At 41.5% G+C, this 21,086-nt stretch overlaps 1 protein-coding gene across 4 annotated transcripts; it reads left to right on the top strand.

Annotated features, from left to right (window-relative positions):
- The first annotated feature begins 5,456 nt into the window (after nt 1-5,456).
- GPR12 (G protein-coupled receptor 12) lies at nt 5,457-16,319 on the top strand. 4 transcript variants are annotated; one of them, XM_072930499.1, is made up of 2 exons: nt 5,457-5,685; nt 6,245-16,319. In XM_072930499.1, exon 2 carries the CDS (start codon nt 6,260-6,262, stop codon nt 7,262-7,264), a length of 1,005 nt encoding a protein of 334 aa, XP_072786600.1. In that variant the 5' UTR covers nt 5,457-5,685; nt 6,245-6,259; the 3' UTR covers nt 7,265-16,319. The 4 variants fall into 4 exon arrangements, with proteins under 4 accessions (XP_072786600.1, XP_030130844.1, XP_030130862.1 ...); XM_030274984.4 differs by having other exon boundaries at nt 6,248-16,319; XM_030275002.4 differs by having other exon boundaries at nt 5,457-5,668.
- Nucleotides 16,320-21,086: the final 4,767 nt, after the last annotated feature.

The following is a 21,086-nucleotide window of genomic DNA, read 5'->3' on the forward strand; positions in this document are numbered from 1 at the left end:
CCCCTCCATCCAACCTCCTCGCACAGCTAACATCTCCCATATCATGCACGGTAACACATCTGACTTCAAAACTCTTTTAATGACATTTGTGAGCTTTATAACATATCTTTAAGTGTTATCACCACAGTTTCCACCAAGGTGCAAGCATGAACATTTAAATAATTTATATGTCTCAATCAATCAATCAATCAATCAATCATCGATCTCAATCAATCATCATTTATATGTCTCAACAATATTGTCACCCTTCAGACAACTATCTATTATAACTGGACATTCTTTTCAGAATACTCCCAGAAATACTCTCCATGCTTTTAAGAGCCATGATGCCCATTATCTCCGTATAAAATAGCAGAATAATCAGTGCGCCTCAAATAATTTTCCACTTTGTGATACCACTTTGCTGGCCAACAGAGGAATCAAATATAGCTGCAAGCCAGCCTTACTACTTAAGCATGGTCAATATAGGGGTTTGTAGCACTAACTTTTTCCAGGACAACATATACCTTTCAATATCTTTAATATGCTGCTTTGTTTTCTCTTCCCTAATGTCCTTTGTGGTCTTTTGAAGATCTCCAAGTACTTTGTGGGGCTCTAAAGAAGCGCAGTGCTTCTCACTCATTCATCTCATGCTTTATGCCCAATGAGTAAATGAAGACTGTAATGAAAACCATTTTTGTTGATGTAATAAAAAACTAGCAAAAAGCAGCTTATAAAAGTGTACTTTCTTCAGTTCCAGAGTAATCCACCCATGATAAATCCACCTCCCCCCACCCAAAAAAAAAAAAAAAAAAAAAAAAAGAGAGAGAAGGAAGTTATTTAAAGTACCTAAGAGAAGAAGAAAAACAGTCAGTTGTGTTAAAGGGAGCAGGAAAGAGACACTAGATACCAAGAAAAACATGAGATATATTTGCAACAAAACATGCCCCCAAGACAGACAATTTTGAGGACTGTAAATACTCAGCCATTTATCAGACATGGGCAAAGAGCCCATCAGGATAGGACAACTCCTCAGAGCAGCCCAGACTACTGAGAACCCAAGGGAAAAGGGTTTGTTTTCAAACATCTCAGACCATCAGAGTACTGTGTTCTTTCATCTGAAGAGAACAAACGGTGAGTTATAAGAAATTTCTCATTGCTGTAATGGCCCACAAAAAGGAAAAAATGAAATTACTACTAATTCACGCTCATTTCTCAGTGCTTTTTAAAACACAGTGGCCTGGACTGTAAAAAGTTTTCAAATATTGATTTCATCAGTTCCCTGACCAGAAGAAATAATTATTTCCCTGCTTCTGATCATGATTCTCCTTTTATCACAGCAGCCCTCTGTCACAGCTCTGCATAGGGAACTTACATACAACCAGCTCCTTCCCATTCACAATCAGTGCTGGCCCATACTTGGTACCCCATAATGTAGAAATTACTAAATCATTTTTTTCTTAGAAATACAGTTATGTTTATAGCTGTATATACTAAAAAATAAATTGCCTGAACCAGGTATGTGACAAAAGTTCCCCCCTCACCCTGGATCCTCTGCTGTCTTCTTTGTTTACCATGATGTCCACTTGTCTTAATAACATGTCCATTCTTTGTTCTGTGGGTTATGGAGTAAGTGCAAATCTAGCACAGGCTCTGGAAGCTGGTGTTTTAAGAGGTTGTAAGAAAGCAGGTATTAATCCCCTCCACAAGAATTTTAATGAAAATTGGCACTTCTGTTATAATGGCATATGATAAGACAAGTGCCTTTCAAAAATCTGTTGCATCTGTGGAGAAACAAAATATGTCTTCCCATTGTAATAATATCTGTGTGACAAGACTTGTTTTTTACTAAATTGATATAAATTGGCAAGTATTCTTTTATGCTCCATTCTCTTTCTTTCCTTTGGAAGTGGGCAAAGACTGATTTAGAATAAACCCAAAATATTCTCTATATAACCCCTGCTTTAGTTATGCTCCTAAATGTTTCCAACTTGCCTAGCAATTCAGAAAAAATAAGTGAGGACTTCAAAAGTTGATTCACTTGGGAGGGAAAAAAAGAGAAAGTTAAAATAAAAAACAAAGGTTAAATGGGTTGTGCAGTGCCCAGGGTATGCTGGTTCAAAGATTCTGAAAGATCAGTAATAACTGCACAGTTTTGTGCATGGGAAGAATTTGGTTCATTACATGGTCTGAGTGTCTAAATGACATTCACGTAACACTGAAGATTAAATCAATGTGAAGATGAAATCTCCTGAAAGGAAATTCTAACAAAAGCCATTTCTACAATGCACACAGGCTGCTGTCATATATTTAGGGTTTTCACAGCTTTTGTACAGCAAACCATCACTATCTGCAAGAGCTGTTACCAGAATATAAACATATTTTTCTTAATTTTATTTAAATTACTGTCAGACTACATATGGGGAAAAGTAAAATTCAAAGGAAAAATAATTCCAGGTAATGAGGACTCACACTTAAGTAGCTGATCCTTCAGGGTGGTTTTGATTATATGGATGAAAGACTAGGAGTCAAAACAGAGATTAAGAATAGGGAGAGGGTGCTTAGGAAGGAATAAGAGAGGCATGGGACCCTGTGGGATTTCCTGAAGCGAGGCTTGCTAGATGGTAGGGACCCAGATGAAAAATATGCCAATGTGTTATTTCAGGATTGTTTTCTATTTGAATGGTACTGTTTAGTTTCTGTGGATAGCTTTATAATTTACTGGCTGGTAACTCAGAATGCTTCTCAAAGCCTGATGCTGCTACTGTTCAGACCAGGAAGGCAATGGAGCAGATGACATTTTTCATCCCTCAACTGTATGAAGAGGCTCCCCATGGGGTCCTGGAAGCACACTTGCCCCTCGGGACATGGCTGGGGCATGACCCTGGAGAGGAGATTGCCATGTATTGCCAGTTGCAGATACCTGAAGGAAAGAAGGGCATGTCCCTGAATGCACCAAACCTCCTGGACACAGCAGGTCACTGACTGCCTTAAGAGACTGAAACTTCCAGACTATGACCAAGACAGATAAGAGCACTAGACTCCACAGGTATATTATTCCACACAGGCATATATATTCCTCAGGATATGCCATTATTATGCAAAGTCATGTTGTGTTACCTGAGCTGGCCCAGAGTATCTTTGTACATCACCATGGCAGTCACAGCGTCAGACACAGATCCTAAGATCCTGGGTCCAAAGCCAGCACAGCCCGACCTCTGCTTCCAGTTCCAGCACTAGGCTGTTCTGTGCTAGCTTGAGGATCAGCAAACATCTCTATCAGCAGGTTCATGAGAGGCAGAAATAAATAGCAAGATAGTGGTACAAAAGCTCTTTACCTATGACCTATCACTAATTTTTGCATCTGGTAATCTTCATATTGCCTAAACAGAGATTTTCCTCTAAGTAACAAGTGTTCTGTTTCACTGGGTGAAATCCATGCCAATGCCATTTGCCCTAATGACGACAGTCTACCATCTCAGGAAAAAGTGACAAACTGGCAATAGCCTGCAATACAGGATACAAACATTAGCTTGTTTATAATGTGTTATAATTGGAATGGAAATCATTCACAAATTAAATAAGTGGATAAACACAGCTCTCCAAGTCCTAAATTAAAATATTCAATTGAAACGCTTGTCTTAACTATTTGTGAAACAAATGTTAAAACATTTGAAGAAAAGCTTTTGTATTTTTATTGCAACTGTTCTAAATGGAAAAGTGACAGATGATGAAACACACTGAACATATTCAGTCCAGATCACAGGAAAGTATTTGTCACACTGTCACGTAAGAAATCACTGGATAAAACTAAAAGACAATGATCAGCAGCAATTTTTAATTCTTGTTATAAAGCAGGAGGGGCACCAGAAATATGAATGAATCATCTTGAGTCATCCAGCAGATTTTCACAAGTTTAGCACAGTGACTGAGGTTGATCTGAATGAAGGATGGCACCATGCAGACCTGCTGAGTCCATAACTCAGCAAGGGAGAAGGAAACTTCCATTCAGATTCCAATCATTCCCCAGGGCCTGAGTTTCCAGTGGGTTTCAGGTGTATAGTGGTGTAAATGAGGACAAAGTATGTTTTCCTAAAATTTCCCAGCCTCCTCTGTAGACCAACTTATCCCACTGTTTTGATATGCCCTGGAGGACACACATCTCTCCACTGACCGTACAGAGGATCTTGGGAGACTATTTTCTGTGCAGAAACCATCAGAATCTGGCATTTAAAGCTGTTTGCTGTGGCTCCTCTGACCCAGTGGCCTATATCCGAGTTCAGTTCCAACTCACCCCAAGTCCCACAGGCCTGCCTGCACTACTCAATATCTAACACCTTTGTGTAAATATGCCCATGTGTCCCTAATGTCACCATCCAAAGACGGCAGGCACCCTCATGCCCATGCTACCCCAGCAGGCACCCTTTACAGGCAGAAGTTACCTGCTCTAGACCAGACCCTGGGCATCACTCTTTCAAATATTTTATACCATATTTTCATTTTCATGTGGTTGTAGACCACAGAATCACAGAATGGTTGGGGCTCCAGAGTACCTCTGGGGGTGGTCATGTCCAGCCCCACTTCTCAAAGTAGGGTCAGTTAGAGGAGGTCATTCAGGACCTATGGGAACAGAGGTTGTAGCCAGGTGGGGGTCAGCTTCTTGTCCCAGGTAACAAGGATGAGAGGACGTAGTCTTAAACTGTGCCACAGGAGGCTTAGGTTGGACATGAGGATGAATTTCTTCAGAGAAAGAGTGATTTAACATTGGACGGGCTGCCCAGGGAGGCGGTGGAGTCACTGTTCCTGGAGGTGCTTCAGGAAAGACTGGCATGGTCTGCTTGACATGGTGGTGTTCAGTCATGGGTTGAACTCAATGATCTTAGAGGTTTGTCCAACCTAATTGATTCTAGCATTCTATGATTCATTTTCATATGGTTGTAGACCACAGGATCACAGAAAGGTTAGGCTCCAGGGTGCCTCTGGTGATGGTCTGCTTCAGCCCCACTTCTCAAAACACTGCCAGCTAGAACAGGTCATTCAGGACCACAGAACAGCGATGTAAACAGTAAAATGGTTTGGGTTGGAAGGAACTTTAAAGACTAGTATCAAATCTAGCTTCAAGCATGGGAAGGGATGCCACCCACTAGATCAGGTCACTCAAGGCCCCATGACATGTGGCCTCGAACACTACCAGGGACGGGGATGTCATCAGCTTTCGAGTTACCTCCTGAGGCAGGGACATCACAACCTCTGCGTGCGAACCCGTGCCGCCAACACCTGACCAGTCCCACAGTACGCGGATAATTTTCATTTCGATCGTTCCCGGCCGGCCGGTGCCCGCGGAGCGGCGGGCGGTCAGGGGCCGGGCGCGGCGGCCCCTCGGGGCGGAGGCGGAGCGGGCCGGGGGCGGCCGCCCCTTCCCCTCCTCACCGCCTCCCACGCGCGCACCTGCGCAGGCGCGCGGGCACGAGGCGCGCCCCCGCCCCCTCGCTCCCCCGCTGGCAGCCGGGCGCACGCACACGCCCTGCGCGCGCGCGCGGGGGGCGCGCACCTGCGCTGCGCCCTCAGCTCCCCCCTCCCCCCCGCCGGCCCCGCTGGCGCCTGGAAGGGAGCGCGGCGACCCCTCCGTGCCTCCTCCTCCTCCTCTCCTTCATCCATCCTTCCTCCGAGCCGCCGGGGGACAGCCCAGGTGATCCGCCGCCGGGGGTGCGTGGGGGATCCGTGCGTGTGTGCGTGTGTGGTGTCCGCGTCCAGTTTATAAGTTCTCAGAGGATATCGCCCTACTCTCCCCCAGCCGGGCGGGGTTTCCTCACTGGGGGTCGGTGAAAGATATTCCGCCTCCCCTCCTCCTTCCCCATCCTGTCCGCTCCCGCCGTGACCAACATAGCCCCGCGCTGAGATCGCGGCTGCAGGGTAGCGGGGTTTGCGCCTCCCGCAGCCAGCCCCCACCCCAAATTGCGGCGCTTGGAGCGGGCTTTAGCTGCTTTATGGGTTGCCTCCCGTGCCCGTGCCTCCCTCCCTGCGCAGGTTACCCTAAGGATCACTCAGCCTCCGTGCCTCGGTCCCTTGGAGGATGATCTCGGGCAGTTTTAAATATCCTTCCCCATTCCCCGTTTTTGTTTTTATTTTCTATTGTCACATTTATGTAACAAGTGCCTGCCTGCACATCAGGCTGGTGTTGCTGTCTAGGGCGTTGCATGCTCCGGGGGGGGCGATGTATCCAGTGCTGTGGCTGAACATTAAAAACAATGTCTTTCTGTTGAAGAAGACAGGGGTTAAAATGAATGAAGATCTGAAGGTTAATTTGAGCTGGCTGCCTCAGGATCATGTAGAAGCCAGCTCTACAGAGAATGCCTCAGCTGCAGGCTCCTCCCTGGTTCCTGCCGTAGACCCTGAGCCAGAGCTTTTGGTAAACCCCTGGGACATTGTCTTGTGTACTTCAGGGACTCTTATCTCCTGCGAAAATGCCATTGTGGTTCTGATCATTTTCCATAATCCCAGTCTTCGTGCCCCCATGTTCCTCCTGATAGGCAGCCTGGCGCTGGCAGATCTCTTAGCAGGCATTGGATTGATCATCAATTTTGTTTTTGCCTACCTTCTGCAGTCAGAAGCTACGAAACTGGTTACGATTGGACTGATTGTTGCCTCTTTCTCAGCATCTGTTGGCAGCTTGCTGGCTATCACTGTTGATCGTTACCTCTCCCTGTATTATGCTCTGACTTACAATTCAGAGAGGACTGTCACTTTTACCTATGTTATGCTTATATTGCTCTGGGGAGCATCTATCTGTATTGGACTGCTGCCTGTAATGGGCTGGAACTGCCTCAGAGATGAATCCACCTGCAGTGTTATCAGACCACTCACTAAAAATAATGCAGCTGTCCTTTCGGTCTCTTTCTTGCTTATGTTTGCCCTCATGCTGCAGCTCTACATTCAGATCTGTAAAATCGTGATGCGCCATGCCCATCAGATTGCCTTGCAACACCATTTCCTGGCCACTTCCCACTATGTGACCACCCGAAAAGGAGTGTCTACTTTGGCCATTATTTTGGGGACTTTTGCTGCTTGTTGGATGCCTTTTACACTCTATTCTTTAATAGCAGATTACACCTATCCTTCTATATACACCTATGCCACCCTCCTGCCAGCTACCTACAATTCCATCATCAATCCTGTAATATATGCTTTTAGAAACCAGGAGATACAGAAAGCACTTTGGCTCGTCTGTTGTGGCTGTATTCCTTCTAACCTGTCTCAGAGGGCAAGATCACCCAGTGATGTCTGATTGGCAGCCACCAGGACACTCCTTAATATGTTACTTTCCAGACATTCTGTCTTTGGTTTAGATGCATTCATTAAATGGTGTGTGATGGGTTCACGTAAAAACCACAGGATGGACTGACCTTTTTGTAAACAGAAAACTCCAGTGACCGAAATCAATCGAGTGGTTTAAGGAAGATTTCCAAAATCAAAATAATCAGTGTTCTTAACAGATTTATAATGTTGCTCAGGGTCTTTTTGTCATATTACCCAGATTTTGCCATGTTTGCCATGATTTGACATTAAGTTTTCGAATTAAAATTAGATTGAAACAGCATACTTCTTTAAAATTGTTTATGTGATTCAGTTTAGTCATACTGCATGTTGCAATCTGTTGTTTGGATATATTTTTCCTCTTTAATTTTTTTTAAACAAAAAAAAACCCTCAAACCAAGTCCTGTTACCCCATCTGTATATCATCAGAATATCCTTCAAAATAATGGCCAATTGTACTGATTTATATGGAATTTATTGTAATAATGTCAGTGCAACGAATTTGCTCGAAGTGAGAAAGTACTTGTGCAGCTTTTTATTTTACATCTCAGCATGAACTAGGTTGACAATTGTTTTCAAGAGTTACCTGTCCTCTCATGTGTTCTGGCTGGATGTTAAAGCAAGAGATATGCGTTGCTTTCCTTTTTAAAAATCAGACATATGTTTTCACTTGCATGTGGGACATTGGAGCTACGCTGTTGATTTTAAAACTGACAGGAGTATCTTTGAAATTGATGAAACAATATGGCCTCTTTCAGCTATGCATTTGTAATAGATTGAAAGCTAGGTTTCTTAGACAAGTTTATCTTTTCAGAAGAGTATAAGAAATGTTTCATAAAACAATCTATAGATTGCTTGCGGCACATATTAAGCACTACATGAAATGTTTCCCTTACATTTTTTACGAAGTCAATGCTATTACCATTTGTTTTCACTGTTCTCCTATGTAATTTTAAATACTGACATTTATAAATTCTCAAAGCATATCTGGTTCATAATTATATGCAACCAGGGCTGCAAGATGAAACAGTGTTTTCTCCTTTTCTGGCAGTTTCATTCTTTGCACTGTACACACGTCAGTTCACTTCATTATAGTTCTGGTTTAGAAAGCAGAGCTTCCTCTCATGAATGGTTAAATTTCGAACTGCTTCTAACCTTCCACTGAAGCCACATTAAAATGCACTAGAAGTAAAGCATTGTTTTCTGATTTGAAGACTACTTGATTGTCGGAGAGAAAATCTTCCTGGCACTTGTCTTCATGAAACTTACGATGTACCCTCATGTCAACGCATGGGAATTTAGAGTTCCGCTTCCATTAGTGTTGATGGGAGCTCAAAGGGTTCATGCCCTGGCATCAGCAGGAGGTTATACTCCCTTGGATGTCAAAGTCAGCATATTGTATTGTTGCTTCAGTACCTTCCATTAAGGAAAAAAACAAAACAAAACAAAACATCCAAAACTCAAGTGTAAAACTAGCAATATTTACAGTTCAATGAAAAAATATATCTGTGTAGTATAGATAGTAGAGACAACTGCGCTGCTGGTCTGGATTTTTCCAAATGGAATCTGTCCTTTCCACGTGGATGTTTGGATGACTGTAGCTTTTTGTGGCAAAGTTTCTGTGATGTTAAGAATCATATGCTGTACACAAAGCTGAATCTCAAATGTGAGTTGTCTGTAAACAAGGCTCTGTAGAGATTTTTATGAGCAATAATTAATTTTAGTTGCAATGCTGGGTTTAAATTCCATTATTTATTTGGTTCAGCCTTCATGATATTTGGTTCTTACTTGATAATCTGATTAGTTTAATAATAATTGCATGGCATGACCCAGTAGAGCTGTGAATTTAAGCTCCCCTGGCTTCCCTGTGATTTACAGATGCTCAGCAAGTTAGACTACGACCTCTGCTCAGTGTAGGGTATCAGTGTTCTTTATCTACTTACGAATGTTACTGAAACTCTAGTAACTGAATTTTCTTACAATTTTTTGCATAAGAAATACTCACTTCATAAATATCCATGATACATATGTGTGCAGTTTTGCAAGTATGCAAACTATTGGGAAACAATAGCAGTAAAAGTCATGAGATGAATAATGTAGAGAGGCTGAATAATGTAGGATGGCACTTTTAAAAGAAAAAATAACTTAAAGTCATGCAAACTTTGCTTCCCCTGCTTTTTCCCTTGTTTGTTCTTTTTTATCAAATTGCTAAAAGTATGATGAAGATAAGCAGCTACGACTGTGACCAAAACTCAGTCCTGAGGGCAACTGTTGTTTTCCCTTATGCAGATGTGTTCTCATCCTCTTGGATAACCTCACAGGCATTAGTGCTTTCCTCTAGGCAACACCTGTGTGGTAGGGAAGCCAGAGAAAAACAGCACAGAGGGAGATAATGTCATTCCCTCTTCTCATGTGGTTTCACCTCGTGTCCTTGTCATCTTCCTCATTCCACAGACTGCTCAATTCTGCAGAGGCTCTCCAGTGTGTCGGGGGAGCCGACCTCTTCCTTGTGCCAGAGCAGAGAGATTTGTAATTGGAAGCTTCTCTCCTGAGGAGCAGAGCAAGTCAAACGGAGGAAAGAAGGATTAATTATAGCAATCTCACAAAGCTGGTTCATTGGGATGTGATTCGCCCTTGTTTGGGGAGTTGTGCATGGTTACCTTCCACCACAAACAGATGAGAAATATGATTCTGCCTCCAAAGAGGCAGAACTGTGACCTCCAGTAAGGATTTTGCCTCTTCCAGAAATACGTTCCAAAACTGATACTGTGCAGCATAGGCCAGAAAATCCTATTGAACATAGGTTTGCCTGCAGCTGTCAGGCCAAACTTTATCATAGTCTGCAGCACCAGGATGGGTGCTACGTAACACACCTCTGAATGAGCTCTGGGAAATAGGGGCAGTGCTGTGGGTGCAAAGCTGCCTACCTTGCTCACCCACAATAATTGCTTGACAGCCAGCAACCTTTCAGACCCTGCAGAATTAAGCAACTCTCTGCTGCCCCCTCAGAATGACAGTGGAGGCCCCTGTTCTGTATGGTGGGTGCCAGCATCCATCCAGGGACCTCCTGGAACTGGCAGAAATCCAGCCAACTTGTAGTTTCTGATACTTTGTTGTCCCGTCAAACAACAGCCGTGCATAAGACCAGGGGGGTTAGATTCACCATTCTGTGCGCAATGAAGTAGCTTTCATATCTCTATTGTAATGACAAAAGGTGGGTTTTTTTCCTTAATATGTCATTTAGTTTAAAGAATTGAAATTCATATTTATTTATTAACACACTTGACCCAAAGTTAGTAACAGGTAAATTTTTCCTGATGGGAAAAATTTATTGTGGTCAGTTTTTCTCATACATTCATCCTCAAAGCTTAGGAGAGGATTTTTTAATTGTCTTTTTTTTTTTTTTTTTTTCCTAACCATTTACCCCAATAGTAGTATTTCAGCAATAAGGAGAAACATGGTTTTAGCACAAGAGCAATAAAATCCTCCATGATGTGGATACTATAAACTGCTGAGTAAACTCATAGCAATAGAGAGGAAGGAATATATACTTTTGACAAAAAAAAAGTAACTTGCATAAGGACTTTTAGTAAGCATAAGTCTTCCTTTGTTAAGCAGATCCTATCAGACCAATGTAAGATATTATTTCTGGTTGATTTGTTTTATAATCATTGAATTCCTGAATAGAATTACACAGCAATAACATTTTACCTTAATTCTTGGATCCTGAATTCGTGCTATTTGCTGGAAGAATTATGTACTGCATTGGGGAGTTTTATTCTTTTCATTGTTTGGCATATACTTGTACAGCATTCTGTGGATAAATTAATAGTGTTCAAGAGTTCCAGTTATAACTTGATCCCGAGAATAACCTAAATTGGTCATGCTCATCAGGGTAACCGATAAATGGTGCTAACCTGTTCTGAAGACATCTTGGTTATGCTACCAGTGAAGAAAACCCCTACCAATACTCAGGCTCTTTGGAAGCAAGCTCAAAGGACTGATACTGCTTCTGTATCTTCCTACCATGGACACTCAGTGACATAAGCAGTTGCATGTAGTGTTCAGGGACCAGCCTTGAGGCATCTTGGAGTCACTAAAACTCCTCCATGGACAGCAGTGAACTTTGGCATAGACCAGTGCTCATGCTGTCCCCAAAGAAATATTAATCTCTTACCTCGTTTTTGTAGGGATTTTTTAGCTTTTAAAAACAAAATACATGTGACTTTATTTCCTCAAAGTGATAAGCAATCTGCTGTATGACTGGAAGCTGGATGAAATAATATTGCTACAAATCAAGCCCCTGAAGCATAGCTACACACTCATTGCTTAAAAAAAAAAGTGATTCTGTAACATTCAGAAAAATGTTTTCAAAATGTTGGCCCTGACTTTTATTGAGAGAAAGAAGTATATGGGGTCTTTCTTTTCTATGTACAAGAAATAAATAAAAATAAGAATTGGACAGAGCAGTTGCTATTTGAAAACCCAGCAACAATCCTGTCACTTTATCTGAGATACTGAGTGGTTTTAGATTGGCTTAGTGGTAGTCCAGAGATGTTCCATGGAGAAAAATAAGATCTCTCAATCTCTGCATATAGAGAAATAAAAGGAAGGTACTATAAGGGAGTGGTATAATTTATATCTCATGAATAAGCAATAGGTCAGGAAAGATAAATTAGGCATGTGTATCTCCCTCATCTGTCAGTAAAAGAATGATGGTACTCCCAATAAACTTGAAAGATCTCCTGACTGGAATTATTTTTTTGGTACAAGAGGAAATTACCTCTTACAACTGGGTGCTGCTGTCTTATTCAGATCAAGAAAATGCAGTTCTTTTTAATGGATCAGAAATCTGAATGAAGTGCAAGGATATCTACTTTCATATTAAGTGGATGATGAAAGATGAGAGCTGGAAGTCTTTATAGCTTGGTGAATCAGCCAGATTCAATCACTCGGTGCTTGGGGTTGGCTGGGAAGGATGCTTGAATAAATGCACCCCCTGTAAGAAGGGTGTTTAGAGCTGCCCATTTGGAACCTTACCCCAGGCAGGTAGAGCCCCAGGAGGGCCCCTGGGGCTGCCCCTCTTCCAGGGTGTGGTGCAGCAGTCCCTTGTCCTTGGGGCTGGCAGTATGGCTGCCCCTCGTGAGTGGTGTTCAGAGAGCAGAGAGGAGGAGATATGATCAGAAGTGAGGTATCCCTTCCTTGAAAATGTTGCCCCATATTTTATTCAGATTGTTACTTGTCTTGTTAGCACAGTCTTGTGTGGCCCCACTTGAAATCAGAAGAGGGGTTTTGTGGAAAAATAGTGAAAATTCAAAGTAGGACTACCAGAAAATTATTTTACAGTAAGTCATTATGTATTTCTGTTCCTTTTGGGGAGCAGCTAAGCCTATAACTTTGTAGTAAATGTTCCTTTGAAAACAGCATGCCTTTGCTCTAAAAAAGTCCATGCCGTGGTTTATTCACAAAGTTGTTGTGATCTTGTAAGCCCCACAAGAAGAAAGAGTTGCACATTTCACTGTTATAGAAGAGAAAGGAAAAATCCAAACTTGAATGTAGGTTAGATGAAACCATATTGGAGTTAATTAATGTGTCACTGCTGTGATGCAGACTAATTCAGTGTCCCGTAGAAAGGAAGGGGGAGATTTTTTTAAATTGCATTTTAACTGATGGCCATAGGATTATAGGTTGGGTTATTCACCTCCCCACCAGCCAGCCCCCTGAAGTAAGATGTCTGGTACAGTCCTTTTTGTTTCAAGGCAAACATTGGTTTGCAGTTGGACTCAATGATCCTAAAGTTTTTTTTCAACCTAAATGATTCTGTGATTCTAAGTACCCCCCTCTCATAAGTACAGTGGTGCATTCCTAGGTAAAAGCTGATTTTAAAAGTTTTTAATAGATTATTATGACCCTTTCAAACATATCAGCAGCCCTTTTTCATTGAACCACTTCAGTGAGCATTTCTCTTACATAGGAAATGTCTGATTCACCTGTGGGGAGGGAAAGCAAGTGTACTGCTACTGTTTTCTTTACACTGGTAATAATCTTTTTCCCCTAACCACTTGATCCCAACCGTATGATCTACCATGATACCCAAGCACAGACCTAGTCCCGGCTTCTCAAGGAAAAAATAATCCAATACCAACTGCACATGCTGAAGACTGCATCCTGCAATGATTTACCTTAGAAAAAGGATGGATCTTTCCCTTTTAAGAAATAGATGCCAACAAAATAATTTTTTTTTCTTTTAAGTGTAAACTCATTCTTAAAAGGAAATACCTATGTCCAAGTTTAACATACTAGTTACATTACATGCTGAGTAGAGAAACAGTTTCTTAGAGTATTTTAGTATGCCGTTAACTTGATTAAGTATGATGAGCTATCACTTTTAAATAGGATAATTACATACTTAAATATAATATATATACATACGTAATTATTACAATTATTTAATTTAGTTTCTATATGTATGACATGCCATATATCATGCTCTATACCTTCATTGTGGATGTGGTTAAAATGTAACTTCTTTGCTCAGCAGTTTCTTATGATCAAAGAAAAATATTTTCCAATGTGTATGAGTCTTGCAAACACTGAAAGATTCAGCAGTAATTGATATTTCAGCAAACAAAGACAGGCAAGAGGTTTTGGAAGTGAAGCAAATTCTCATGTCTTTAGTTTGGACAAATCCCACTGCCATCTTTGAGATTCCAGGAATGTAGGAAGGGTACTTGCAGGGACCTATGGTACTGACAAGCAGGGGCCTATAACGCAGTTATTACTTTCCCCACACACTGTTCCCTTTTCTCTCTTGCTTTTTTTCTGTCTTCCATAGGTGCTTTGGTAACAGGACTGCACAGATCATGATTCCACACAGTCGTGGGACAAAGGCAGACACTTTGCACTGGCTGATGCTAACCTGGGGAATGTTGGAGTACCTAAAAAAAAAATATGCATTCATTTTTAAAGGGCACAAAAATACATACATGCTTCAGGGGTTTTCTGGGAAAAAGGCCTAGGACCTCTAAGATTTAGGGCCAAAGTATAGAGCTCTAATGCATTGATTGCTTATTAATTTTACCATAGAAATTTTCCTCTTCCTAATACCATAGAATGTTCCTCTTACTTCAGTGTTCACTAAAATTAAACCCACCAAAATTATGAGGAATTTGGCTTCCCCTGCTTTCAAGGGAGAGATGTTTTATAATATGCAAATAAAAGCAGCATGACCTGGCCCTTCAAAAATTGAAATACCGACATCCAGAGAAGGACAAAAGGGTTGTGTCCCCATGGAGTGTGGGCAGTTGTGCCTCATCCTTGAGTTTTTGTATTGCCACTCTTTGGTTGCCCTCTGAAAATGTAGTCGTCAATGTATGGTCAACACTCAGTCCACATGGTGGTGCCTCTGTCCCAGAGGGCCCAGGAGGAAAGAGCACAGAGGTGTTGGTCACAGGTCACAGCACAAAGGGAGCTCTGCTCTCAGCACGGAGCTTTCTGAAGATGTGACAGACAACAGACAGCCCTTCAATCACATTCCAGCCAAATCTTTTCTTTTGTATTGCCTTCTCAGTGTACCGAAGAGACTTTCCTTAGTTCAGGAGGAGGAGGCTGAGTGGTTGCTGGGAGTTAGCACGCTCCAGCACACAGCTTTTTACACAGCAGCTATCCCAGAGCCAAGCAGCTGAAGGTACAGTAATCTGGTGCTGAACTCAGGCTGGTCCCTCTAGGAAGAAAATGCACTTTTCCAGAATGCAGGAACAGTATGTGTGCTTTGTGCCAAAAGTGTGGAATGAGTATTGCAGCTGAAGAGGCAGGTAAATTGCCTGGATTACACATACAGCAAAATAGTCAGGCAGTCTCTAGGGTTACTTGCATGTACTCAAATATGTTTTTTGTTGGAGCTGATAGCAGTCCCATATATGTATGGAGAAGGAGAAGAGTATGGACTTTCCTGTTGGACCTCAGCCAGAGCCAACCAAAGGAAATGGGCATTCTTGGTTTTGTCATTGTTTCTGGAGAAAGACACATTACACCTCTGTCCATTTTGATGTCTATAGCTTTTTACTCCTTGGGGGCTAAAGTCCTCCTTTGTTTGGTCTGAGCTTTACTGTCACGGCCAAAATCTACAGAAGTTGATTGTAAATGTGTTTACAAGTGGAATTTCATAGGATAAGTGCTATAAGTGTACCTCTGAAATAAAGCTGTAAACTCTGTCTTTAATTTCAGGCTGTGAAATTTGGAATACCTGGGCTAATAGAACCACTTGTAATTTTCTAGACTTACTAACTAGACCACCACAATTTTTGCTGCCAAATGCAATTAAAAATAACCTGTAGTTTACCATGTTCATTCATCAAATCTTCAGAGAGAACTTTTCCTAGGAAGCATTGTACATTTCAGGTAGACATCTGATACTACTGACTGCAGTGTAGTTCCATGCTGAATTCTAAAAGCTTTAGCAAAAGCATCTGCATGAAGGATAGTTCTCATGCTCTACATCTCACTAGGAGCCAGGTGGATTGAAATCCTGCATGTTGTGCTTTTCCTATGAGAACGAGTTACTGGTTTCGTACATAAAGGCCTGTGGTTATTTTTTATACTAATTTAGGTTTTTGGTCTGGGTTTTTTTTTTTGGGTTTTTTTTTTTTTTAACAACTTAACTGTGGTTGAAGTTTGAACCAGTATGAAGCTTGCCAGTGTATGAAGTGATTTTAAAAGGATGTGAAACATCTTTGCCTCAGTTTCCCTTAAGCTTAAAGCTTTGAATTGCAACTACAGAGCTTCTTGTTGTATACAAGATAGTAATTTAATGCACTTTATTTTAAAAAGGCACAAATTATTTTCTTTATAAAATGTTACAATTGCACTATGCTGTAAGAATTGGTTATTAAATATAAACTGTACAGTTTTGTAGTCAACATTGTGTTTAGTCATAAATGATTGAAACAATTACATGTTTCAGTTAAATGTTAATTTTATATGTGGTGTGTGTAGCCATAAATAAATCTTCCTTTTTAAAAAAAGAATGCTTCGTTGTTTCATTTCATTGAAGTTCCCATTCTGTTTGAAATAACAAAATTATATCCTTCTACAAATATAAGATTTAAGTGTGTTCCAGTGCAAAGAGATGACAGATGACACTGACTAAACTTGGGGGATTAAATTCACATGTGCAAACTTAAGTTGAATTTCTGTAGATCCCTGCATCTGCAACACTGCAGAAGGAAATACCAGGTACTACAGACAAAAACTCTGAAAGAAGAGCTAGCAGGAGATCTTGAACACAGAGTTTCAAAAAGCCTTCCATGTCTACCTTTTTTATTCAAGTTAATTTATCTATACTGCACTCCCTTCTGACACACTGCCTTTTATATCATTGTATACACTCAGTTTTGGGGAACAAAATGCAGTATGGATTATAAGAGGTTCTGCATTTGGTCATGCTAAATGGATCTAAATACTTAATACTTGTGTTAGCAGTCCTTAACTGGGAGATGTAAAAGTTACTATGGAAGTAAGAAAATGTGTTAACCTAGATTTTTTTTAGCAGTTTGGTCCTAATCCTTGAATCAAGTAACTGAAAAATCAGATGCATGATCACAGTTCTGTATTTCCAATTTGACTGTTTTAGACAGGCTAAAAGAAAACAGTGGGCTGTCTCCTTTTCCAAAGTAAATTTTTGTATAAAATGTATAACTTAATTCCCCTGAATTATTTTCTTGCACACCCATCTAATTTTCCCGGCATTTAAATTGATGGAACAAGTTACATCTCTAACCATAGAACTGTCATGCACCATAGCCATTGAAATGTGGCTTCTGAAAGAAATGGGACAGCAACTAACAGATATCCAGGTAAATGATCAAGAGTGAGACTGCTTCCTTTATTCTATGTAGGACTACAGTCCTGCATGTTGGATGGATCCTGGAGGAGATCTTAGGGATGTTTACTTCTACCAGATACAGCTGTCCTCTCCACCTCTCATATCAGCATTAGGCACCACCTTTTTTCTCTTGAGAAGAAGAAACTGGTATCATGGTGCAGGAGTAGAGATCCAGTTTGTTTCTCTGAGGTTAAACTATATCCAAAAGGACTGCAGCCCAGTGGTGCCCAGGATGTATTTGCTAAAGGTAACAGAATTATGAATAATGGGTATAAAACTTATGTGGCCAATAATAAATGGCCACTGAACTTATAAGGATGAAACAGTTGACAGCTGTCAGGATGTGAAATAATTTCCATGCTACAGTAAGCAAAACAAAGTATTGTTGTGTGACGCCCACATGTGGAAATTAAAAAGTGTAGTTTCAGTGTTCTTTAGTTCACGGATGCTTGACTGCATCATTCCAGGTGTGCCTGCCTGTTCTTAGGTCCATTTAAGTGTCTGTAAGTCACACCGGAAATGCTGAGTTGAACAGACGTTTGGACACATGCAGCATATCTTACCTTCTTATTAAATTCTTATGAATTGTCTTAGTTACAGCAGGATGTCAGAGCATCTACTACCTCACCACTGTCCTATACCATGAATCTTTGATGTCCATGCAAAGTGTGAGGCCAGTGCAGTTAATGGAGATTTTACATTCATTGCTGAAAATTTTATAGGATAATTCATCAATCTGGCATGTATGACAAAGACAACTCCATTTGCAGATATTTTAAAAATATTCAATTTTAAAGTTACTTTGAAATTATTTATAATCATACATATCCAAGTATATTTTTCTCTAAAATTGCTTTTAAAATTAGCAGCTCAAATCTAATTTTTCTTTTTTTTTTTTTTTAATTGAAATGTCACCCTCATAACAGAAATGCTCCATGGGATTGGTACTACTTTGCATTCTTCTAATGTGGATGTGAGCTGAGCAACCCCACTGCTGTACAGCACATTACAGCCAGCATTGCATGCAGATGAGCTCTTACCTGAGCACATTCTGCTTGCAAATTTTATTGGGATTTTCTTTCATATCTGCAAAAGCCTTTCATCCCCATATTTTGCACTAATTGTGAAGCTGATGGCCTTTCAATGCAGACATTGCTTATCTGACAACAAAAGTGATTTTCATGTAACCAGGACACTGCCTTCCCACCAGTGGCCTAGCAGAGTTGCTTTCACCTTCATTTTTATCATGATGTATGGCATTTAAATGGTGCTTGACTGAAAGCCTATATAAACACATTTTCTAAGATACATTGAGTTTGCCATCATCATCATTTTGAGCTGTCAAGCTCAAAAACACACAATTTCCAGAACAAGATCAACACATTCCAAATCATTCAGCTTACAAGGGGAATACAAAGGATATGGCAAACTAAAGCAGGAGAGAGCTCTCACAACTCCAGTTTCAGGTATTAAACAGGTCTAAATGGCAGCAGAAGATTCCAAAATCTCAAACTAACCTCAAGATTTCCTTCACTCCCCTGGCTATTCCTACTCTTTCACCTTCCCATAATGGGTGATAAAGAGGGGGCTGGTTCTTGTTCCCCCCACCTCCCTCTCACAGGGCATCATTTGCTACAGCCTCCAGCTGCACTTTTGTTTTTTCCAAGAGCTGGAATTCCTCAGTGGTGCCACTGGTGATGCTGTGAAAGGACATACATGGAAATTACTGTTAATGTAGCAGATCAAGAATCTGCAAGGGCATCAGGCTGGAGAAGGAAGCATTTGCTATTTGCCAGTTTAGCCCACCAAAACAACTCCCTGACATCCAAGCAGGCCAGATAGCCCCACTGCTTTCAGTGCTTTTCCCACTGGCCCTGGCCTAGGGGTGGAGGGCCTGGTCCCTGCCCAGCCTGCAGACACTCACTTGGCTGTACTGCTCTGCAGATATGGTTGAGTTCCCTGCCTGGCAAGGGAACTGAGCCAAGGCCACACAGCAGCAGCTCATCTCTCCCTTGATGCTTTGGATCTTTCTGCAGCCTTGTTTCTTGCTCAAATGGTCTCCAGGATTTATTGTCAATGCTGGATTCCTAATTCCTCCACAGCTTTCTGTGGGAACTAATAAAAGATATCTGGTTTTTGTTGTTTAATTAACCAGCCTGTATTAGTGTCCCTGGAGCTCTCTGCACTGAGGTTGGTTTTGGTTTGGGTTTTTACCATCTCCTAGGAAGATGTCACAGAAAAATGGTGTGGTTTCTTAATATTTGGTCCATTTCATTCATCATGCTTTTTCTGGAAAGTGTTTGCTTGCCTTCCACCCAGGCACAGCTTGTGCACAGCCTTTACAAAAACACAGTCAGCCTTGCCAATAGATGTGTCTGGTGTTAGATCTGCAAACCCCTGTGTCTGCCATCACAGGGTCGTTCAGGCTGGCTCCCATACAGCAGCTGCATGTCAGCTGCAGAATTGCGCTCAGAAGCCGCCCCCTTCCCCAGGAGCAGCAGCAGCATCCTGCCTTTGCTAAAATCAGGTGTTTCTGCTGGCAGAAGGGGCAGCCAAGAGTGTTCCTTGGTGTGCTGTTTGCTGCTGCTGTGGTCACCACATCCCTGGGGCCTGGGGAGGGTGGGTGTGAGGGTCAGACAGCAACAGGCACCATTCAGGGAGGCTGATTTCCTTCCCTTGTGATCCTGGGTTGCAAGCAGGTGTAGGAACAGACATTAACTTGTCCAGGACATGTTTGCTGCTCAGCCATCCATGGTGCATCTTCCCTCTAAGATTCACCTGGCTAGCTGTGTGCTGACAGACACCAGTCCTGCCCTGTGGACATGCAGTGAGGCTGTGCTGTAGGAGTGTGTACACTGCAGACCCATAACAGCTTGTTGGCTTCCAGCTCATATCAATTCAATGTATTTCCTTGCCTTACCAAGGAATGTTGTATTCTTCTTCAGAGATGAGATAAAGCATTCCTCAGAGCTCGGTCGCTTCCCATATTCTCTTCAGTGTTTTTCTGCTTCTCCTTGATTCTATTAGAGGCTGTTTTAGTGAGCAGTCGTTGATCACACATGTCTGTCTCCAGAGATCCAAACAGCAAAATCTCCATAATTTCCAGTGCTTCACAAAAATATAGTGTTTCATTAAAGACAAGTTAAAACAGAACAAAATGCTGCTCTATGTCCCTTTCAATCACCTCACCTTCAGCAGTCATTTGCAAAAAGACTGTTCCATTTTCCTCTGCTTAGAAGTTATTTTTTACACCATTTAAATGACAGCTTAATCATACGATAAAAGGACTTCCCCGAGCACAGGTCTTCCCCTTGTGTCAAAACATCAGTGGATTCCATATTTAACATCAGACGCAGCTGCGTTGCAGCCGTAGGTAAAGTTTCCCCTGTTAGTAGCTTGCATGGTATTCCATCGTTGTGGAGAGTGCTTCCTCTTGGGAAGCTGCTCAGAGACAAAAGTCAGCAGGGCTCCAGCCCCCACAGTGGAAATCAGCAGCAAAAATCCTGAGCAGCAACTAAGTACCTGTAAAGATGTCAGTGTTCCTGGAAAGGTGGGGCCTTGTATAATGTAATCCAGACCTTTTATGATAAAGTAGCAATATTGTTTTGAAAGATACAGAAGTTTTGACAAACAAACACAAAGTACTTCATAACAGATGGCAACTTGAGCACAAAGAGGTCATATCAAGCATGTGGCACACACAAGTATCTGCTGCTCTTCCTTCTTGCTTCCCTAAATGTTTGCTGTGAGAATGTGGCAGATAAGACTAGTGCTCTCTGCCACTGTGCAATTGTGGGATTAATGTCTAAAATAAATTATTATAGTGGATTTAACATTTACTAAAAAGTTACTGAACAATTTCCACTCCTCAACTAGGCTACATCATATTACATCACCTGTATATAAGCTA

Source organism: Taeniopygia guttata, chromosome 1, assembly GCF_048771995.1.
Source record: "Taeniopygia guttata chromosome 1, bTaeGut7.mat, whole genome shotgun sequence".
In the NCBI taxonomy this organism is placed as follows: domain Eukaryota; kingdom Metazoa; phylum Chordata; class Aves; order Passeriformes; family Estrildidae; genus Taeniopygia; species Taeniopygia guttata.